The sequence below is a fragment of the Salarias fasciatus genome, chromosome 20 (assembly GCF_902148845.1).
Source record: "Salarias fasciatus chromosome 20, fSalaFa1.1, whole genome shotgun sequence".
NCBI lineage: Eukaryota > Metazoa > Chordata > Actinopteri > Blenniiformes > Blenniidae > Salarias > Salarias fasciatus.
This window is the reverse complement of record NC_043764.1, coordinates 17,459,849-17,468,030: the sequence shown is the minus strand read 5'-3', so window position 1 is coordinate 17,468,030 and position 8,182 is coordinate 17,459,849. Positions and strand designations below refer to the sequence as shown.

Below are 8,182 nucleotides of genomic sequence, written 5' to 3'. Positions count from 1 at the left end.
GCACGATGCAATCTTTTATCATAATGAAACCGGGCACAGTGGTTTATTATAATGCTGCTTATAAAATATCTAATTTTGTCTTGTCTGAGCAAAGTTTTGTTAAAAAAACTGTTTTCAATTTTTTTTCAAGGGAAAATAGATTGACACAAGTCCTGTCCTTTAATGATTTATCTCTGAAACTGCAGAGCTCATTCTGTGGCAACAAAATGACGCTTTATTCAGGGACTCTAAAGCCTTAAACTCTACAAAATAAACAGGAAATGTCAAGTAATTCTACATCAAGAAATTCCACAGTAGCAGAGTCAGATTATGCATTAAGCGTTAATCTGAATGTCATACACACACGACACCGGTAAATAACGAAGCTAAAACACACTCAAGCTGTTCTTCTTGTAGCATTCACGAGCAGAGAAAAGTTTTTTACTTCTGACATTAAATGAAATAATCTCAGGCTATGTGTGGTTGCATGATTTGAACAACAGCAGTCCAGAAAACCTGTGCTGCTGTTCACTCTAAGGCACAGATTAAAGATATTGTCATCTTTCATCAGACATTCTTGGGATCAGCAGAGTGTAGACAGATCCGATGTACTGCTCTATAGGCTGTAAGTTTCAGTGTCTGCGTGGAAGTGGCTTTGGGCAGTTCATCGGCTTTGCATATCGTTTACATATGGAGAATGATTTAGACTTTCTGGCGTTTAATAAACATTCATATCTGTATTTGGAAACAGCAAGTACCTAAAGTTCAGTGGGTGTAACCCTACTCTACTACTATATATGCATTCGAAAATGGATCAAATTGAACATTTTAGATGAATGCTGACTAGATACTGAAAAATCTTGCTGAAGGTCTCTCTAAACCAGTTTAATTTAGAGCAGATTGACTTGAATCTACCTCTGACAGTGACAAGCCTCCTTGAAGGTCCCATATTGAAAAGTTTTCTAATAGTTGTCTGAACATGTTACTTTGCTCATATGTGTTGCTATAGTTGCTACCAAGTAGCTAATACTAGCTCCTGCTAACTGCAAGGCTAACTTTTACAGTTTGTCATATTATGCTGAATTAATTCAATATATCAGTATCAGGGTCAAAGGGAGTATCCAACATTTTATTGTTAGAAATACATTATAAAGTCAGTTTTGCATAATGAGGGACCTTTAAGATCTGATCCCAAAAAGCAACCCAATCAATCCAATCAAAAGTTATCAGCAGGCAGTGTGCTGCCAAAACCAGGAGCACAGAGGAGCTTGGACAGTTATTAGCACTGTGGTTTGTGTTGAAGAGAATCATAGCTCTAATATTACAGATTGAATCTTAATATATCTCAAAGTACTAGGAGAGGAAAAACCACTATAATAGAGCAGTGATCACGCCTGAGCTCCACAGATCTTCCCATCTTGTTATCTGAGAGGTCATCGCCGAACTTCGTACTGCGAATATCAGAATCACATTTCTTTGTTGTCATTCAGGCAAATTATACCAGCAGTGCACTGCCGAATGCAGAATTAATATACCTGAAAAAAAACAAGTTATAAATACAGGTGGAATGACATTTACATTTACTCAAAAATGAGTTTTAGCAGTCAGTTGCTCCACCTCTCAGAGCGAATGTTATAATAGTGATCCTCTTAACAGCAGTTAAGTGAACAGATGTGCATAAGCTTCAGGATTAGCGCATTATTGTTAAAGTTAATTTGAAGGATTCTAATAAATCTATTGGCTGAAATGTCAAAAGCAGTATCTGTTGCGTGGGTCCAAAGGTTCTGGATTCTAGGAACTGAAAAAAAGTGACCCCCGCACCACAAGTCATATCTTTAGCAGGCATAATGAGGCGACTACATGAAAAAAACTGCAATTAAAATACTTTAACTCTGACGTTTTTTTTTTGCACACATATAAATCATTCATAGTTCATGCTTCACCTAATTGGCTGAAGCGACTTTTCTGTCATACCACCACAGAAATTTAGATGGAGCCTCAAAATAAAGATGAAACTAAGTTCCATTCACAAAAATTAGAAACTACAGTTATAAAGCAATGAAATTTTTAAAAGAATGAGTTCCCCTCTACCTGAAGTTTCAATTAAAAATGCATGATGTTTTGCGTTACTGATTGAGAAAAGTTATGTGTTTACACGGTAGTGTTTTGAAAAGGTAGATTTTTGTGTATTGTTGTACTCGTATATGAACATTATGTTATTATGACAAGTGTAAATCAAAATGTTCAACATTGTTGGAGATCTACGCATTAAAGGAACACAACCGCAAACTATTTACTCACATTTCACACAGTTTGTGGATGTTCATGTGTGAGTCCTCTGTACTGTACAGTGATGTTTGCAAAAGTCCAACATGCTCATCGTAATCAGACAGGAATCTATTTTCAATATATCAGAACATCATAATCCTGGGCAGGGCACCGGGGGAAGCTCAGAGAGGCGGATTTACCCATCACATGGCAGAGCGCAAGAGGACAGGCAGCCAGAGATTGAGAGGGAGAGTAAAAAAAAAAAAAAAAAAAAAAAAGTGAGAAAAGGAGAGGAAAAACACATTAGTCTAGAAGCTGCAATTTGTTAGGGACTGCTGTGATGCAAACACGTGCATAATCCGCAGCAGAGAGCGGGACGCACTGGTTGATGGAGATGATGGGCCGTTCTTTAGCTGATTAAATCATGTCTGTGCATATCTGTGATAATCAATTCAATTTCTCATGGGGAAACACGAACACGTGCTCCCGACACCGCTGTCGATCCGCAGGGCCGCTTCGTGGAAACGCTTAGCGTCCTGCGAAATGCTCACAAACATGACCTGGGTACAGTATGACGGCGGGCCGAGTGGCTGCAGAGCACAGCTGTGGAGTCTGGCGAGGCCTCGAGAGTTGAGACAGACTGTATGTTTCACAACGACAGGAGACAGCTGCGAAAACCACGTTCAGACGGGGTCAACACCACAATGGCTTCAATGTACAGCAACGATGAGAAACAGTGGAGGAGAGTATTTGTTTTTCTTCTCATCGATGGAGAGCACAGCCGAGTGAGAATTTTAAATAAGAGGGAAATAATGTGTGATGAGATCATTTATGCATGAGTGAAAACGAGATGAAAGAAATGAGAAAGAAGCCAAAACAAAGTGGGCCATGAGGGTAAATATGGGAAAGTTCTGTGTGAGGGTGTTTTAAGCGATCATCCTTCAGCCAGATGTTCAAATTTAACCGGCCGGCGTCAGATTGTAATGAATAAAAGTTTTTACTCACAAGGCACAGCGTGGCGGTACAGATTGGCTCGGATGGTCTTCTGCAGTTCATGGTCGGGGGAAGATTTCTGAAACCTCAAGCTGAGGTAGTGTTTCAGGTCTTTGTTGAGCTTGTGACCTGAAAGAAATGAACAATTATCATCAACAAACCTGATATAAAAATATTTTCATCCCATATCGTCATTGATTTCCATTCGGAAGAAAAAAACAAAAGAAAAGAAGCAATTTTACAGCACAGAAAGCCCTCAGCGCCCGCATCTAAAATCAGCACAGTTTAAGTATGTGTAAAGACACAGGACAAAAACCTTACTTATCCACTGGCTGTAGCTCATCCATCTATCTTCTTTCCTGCTTAATCCACATGGGGTCGCGGTGGCAAAATGTCTTAGTTGTAGCTGAAGAACATAATTAAATGTCCTTTTGAGGTCATGTGAGACACAAACACCAACTAAAAGAGGGGGAGCTTAGGCAAAAAAAAAAAAAAGTTTGTGAAGAGATTCTAAATTCTGACAGTAAGCTAAGCTGTTTATAATAGAAATATCCCATGAGCATAAGAGGACAGAATTTCTTTATTACTAATATATGCAATACAATGTACACTGGAAATTCTCCATTCTTTATTGCGTTCTTGTTGTTTTTCTCAACATTTACGAACACTAAGAGGAGGAGGGGTCAGGTGTGGATAACAGGGTGGTTCATTCTGTCCAGCAGAGCCTGGAATAGGTTTGGCTAATTGATTAAAAGACTCTCTGATTGGCTGGATCCCTCCAATCAGGTGAGCTGATGCTGATGACTGAGTTTGAACAGAGCTCCGACTCTCACAATGGGGCCAGATGGTCAGAGCTCGCTCTCACGCCAGGGTCTCATTTAGGACCATTTAATGATCTCCAAATATATCATCCATGTCTGGGAGAGCTGGCAGCCGGTTCTGGGGGAGGTGCCACGGCCTCCTGCCGGCCTCCGATCACAGCGCCGGAGTCTCCCTTGGCTCGGCGTGAGAGAACAGTCGGTCAGTAGGTAGAGTTTAAAGTCACAGTCACAGACGGAAGCAATGAGAGAGGATTCTGACCAAATTATTTTAATTTGATTGAAAGTACACTCGACTTGGCAAATACAAAGCGATTTTCGGCTGAAGACGGTTAAGCCTCCACCCACGTCTCCCTGGGCAGCTTTTTGGGTCAACAGGTGCAGGATGAAAGAGGACGACAATATCTAAAAATCCAAATAATCTTTTTGTTTGCCAATGGAAATCCAGGGGATTCCACTAAAATTCCCTAAATTGTGCTCAATCTTGAGCATTTATTTGTTTGAACCAGGGATGTGCAAAAATGTCAATCTGATATCAATATTTTCTTTCTTTTTCGTACCAAACTGATTCCAACCTTTTAAAACGCTGGCATTACAAACCGGGCGTTGGACGATTTTGGCTTTCTACATATTGAGATGAAGCTCAGATTCAGATGCTGTAGTTTTTATGCCACTGCAGGGAGGTTGCAACATGATGACAGTTTACTGGTCATTATAAACGATGTTCAGTTTACAGCAGCTGTCATTAAAAGAGCTTTTTGGCTCCATTTTCCAACAGCGATGAAATAAAAAAAATGCCCTGATCCAAAACTGCTGACGTGAACAGGACGTCTCTGTCCTTAACCTTTTGCTTACGCACTGTTTCCGTGTTTCAGGAAGTGACGGGAGGCTCTCTTTCTTCCACGGCGTGTTGTAATCTTTCTCCATCCTCTCTGTCCTTCCTGCACCTCTGTACCTTCCTGCAGGATCTCTGACATCTGAGATCTCTGTGATTCCTGCCTCGGGCAAGTCTTAAGCATGCAGATTAGCTTTGTGTTTGTTGTTTCCTGCCTTGTCTTTTTCTCTCCATCCATCCTTTAAACTACCATGTCTGAATCTGTATGTCTTGGAGGTTTATACCACTGAATAAATCCACTGTTGCCTATGCTTGTTATTTTTCTCTCTAATATACTTGAATATAAAATGCTGTGAGATGGCAATGTTGAAAGTAGGGCTATAAAAATGGAACAGGCTTTATATTGGCACAAGTGTAAGAAGTGGTCTTTGATAAGCTTCCACAAATAAACATCCAACATCCACCACAAATTATATCCAGGCAATGCACACAATCACATGGCATACAGCAACATCTAGGGGCGTCATTGAAAGTAACTTGTAAGTCTTTAGTGTGTTGGAAAGAGCCAGAATATCTGGGGAACACCAGCACAAGCACAGCAACAACATGCAAAGCAGATTATGCAAACTTCATCAAAAGGAAATGGCACTACAGGCCAGCTGGTTCAAACCTGGGAATGAGAGACCATGAGGCAGCAGTGCAAACCACTGTACCATTGATGTTCCCTCCATAAAACATGGGATCAACATAATTCTGAGAGTCAAGTTTATTAAGTTTATCTGAAGTTTAATTTCATTTGAAACACTGAAACCTCATCAGTTCTTCCATGTTTTGAGAATAGATGATCAGTAATGATCAGCACAGTCGCTACAGTGGATCATCCACCTCTTTTATCCCTGTCTACCTCCTCTACTGTTAGAACTGTGTCCATGTCCTTTACTACATCCACCAGTCTTCTCTGATGTATCATCTGATCGTCATCAGACTTATTTCCTCCTCTCCTTCTACCTGGTAGCTTCATCTCCAACATCCTTTCTCCAATATATGAACTATCTTTCTTCATCACATCACAAATTATATCAACATGGCCTCTTTAGCTTCATCTCTAAACCGGTCAACTGTATCTCCCTCCAATCCGTGTTTTTATAATCTCGCTCACTCCTCATGAAAGCCTCAGCATCTTCCTCTCTGCCACCTCCAGCTCAGCTTCTTGTCTTTCACAGTGTCTCTGTCTCCAAACTAAGCCTGATCGCAGCTCTCAGTAGTGTCTTGTAAACCTTCTCTGTCACATCAGTCCAGACACTCGTCTCCATCCCGCCTGCAGCTTCTCCTTCACCTCTTCTGATCGCGGCCCATTCTTCTGGATGGTTGATCCCAGGTACTTGAACTCAGCAACCTTCACTGCTGTGTCTTACATCTTCACCTTTTCACCTGCCTCCGTCTTGTTCACACACGTTTTGCCTCGTTTCTAACCATCTTTCATTTTCTCTACAGTGTGGACCTCCATCGCGAGACGGAATATAGATATTGCTCATTCCTTGAGGTGCTGAGATGTCTATGAGAGGTAAGGTTGTTACCATACAGGTTAGGAACAAAACAGGAAGTGCCTGGAGTGTGAGAAAAGGAGCCGCAGACATGAACACCCTTATCAAAGTGAAGGCATCATCATCATCCTCATCATCATCATCATCATCATCATCATCATCAACATCGTCATCATCGTCTATCAGCATAACATCCACATCCCCAAAAATGGATGAAGCATCACAGATGATGTGAAGAACACAGTTCTCAAATGTCCTGTATAAAATACTAAAGTGACAAAATATAAACTGAAATAAAGTTTCCAAAGTGTCGTTACTGAATTAGTTACAGCCCTGTACCATAAAAACTGAGGGCAAAGATCAAAATGAAGCATAGAAAATATAGGATAAACATCAGGTGATGTTAGTTGTTTTAACTTGCAAATCTAAAGTAAAGCTAAATATGAGCCAATATTATCACGGGGGGGTCTGAGTCTGGTGTTGGGGGTTTTCTGTTCAGAAGAGGAGACACGGGTTTGTATCCTTTTGCTGTATTTTTCCGTTTTCTCACACACACACACACACACACACACACACACACACACACACACACACACACACACACACACACACACAGAACTGTGTAATTCAGTGCTAGCAAAGCACAGTCAGGTAATTGTTACCTAGCAACCAGCCAGTGCTGACGACCATCATTACGATCCCTGCTAGGCAAGCAGAAGTGAGATTGTAAAAGGAAAAGCACAGATACAACAGCACCCTCTTTCTCTCTCAAACACTGACACACACACACACACACACACACACACACACACACACACACACACACACACACACACACACCACAGTGTAATTCAGTTGCTTTCCGTGTCTGTCGCGGTTTGATTTATATGAACAACATTTCATCAAAAATGAAATATGTTCCACATACATTAGCGACGGTCTTCAGTGTCTTGTCAGTTGTGCTGGCTCAGATCCTTTCCTCCAGATAAAGACTGGTGTCAGGAACAACCCCCTCCTGAGGGTGCGTGCAGCGAGCGGAGGGCGGGCCGCCCAGGTGTCGCACTCCATCAATGAGAAAGTCATCAAATATTCAATATTTATGAGGATTAAAGCCACGTGGATCAGAGATTACAATCACACACCACTGTGGTGTGTGTGTGTGTGTGTGTGTTTCATACTCTGTTTACTTGGTCCCTCTGTGGACATTCAATCGCAAGTAATGTTTTGGGAAACAAATACGCAGATGTTGAGCTGCAGTAGATTCAGTGGTCTCATTCATATGTCCAAGAAATATATACATTTTCATAGTTCATTATGAAATTATGTTCTCCAGCTTCAAATTCTGTTTAAAACATTATTGTCTTCCTTTAACTCAAATCGTCAATAGTTGTCTATTAAAAGATGTATTTTTTTAGATGAACTTTTCCTGAACATTTTCAATGAATCATATACATGTGGGCTCTGTTGCAGTGTGCTGAAGATGCCAAGATTTAAAATCACATACAGTCGGTCTGTCTTCACAGAGGGATCCTATCAGAGCGTTGAGAAGATATTCTTGATTGTCGTAACGATAAAACCACTGCAAACGGTGGTAAATCTAAAGGTGGTTCCTGAGAGCTGAGATATTTGTGGAGACGGCTGGTAAAAGACTGTGTGAGTCACACTGGTGCTTTTTGAGTCTGATGAAGCAGAAGGGCGCTCCTGTCCTCTTACAGATAGACAGAGAGCCACGGAGATAGATTTAA

At 41.0% G+C, this 8,182-nt stretch overlaps 1 protein-coding gene across 11 annotated transcripts in view; it reads right to left on the bottom strand.

Annotated features, from left to right (window-relative positions):
* The window catches only part of LOC115407641 (membrane-associated guanylate kinase, WW and PDZ domain-containing protein 1-like), a 78,594-nt gene that overhangs the window by 52,293 nt on the left and 18,119 nt on the right, over window positions 1-8,182 (bottom strand). For all 11 annotated transcript variants that reach the window (XM_030118059.1, XM_030118062.1, XM_030118061.1 and 8 more), the window contains exon 2: window positions 3,253-3,369. In XM_030118059.1, the coding sequence (XP_029973919.1) occupies window positions 3,253-3,369 (117 nt within the window). The remainder of the gene's footprint in view (window positions 1-3,252; window positions 3,370-8,182) is intronic.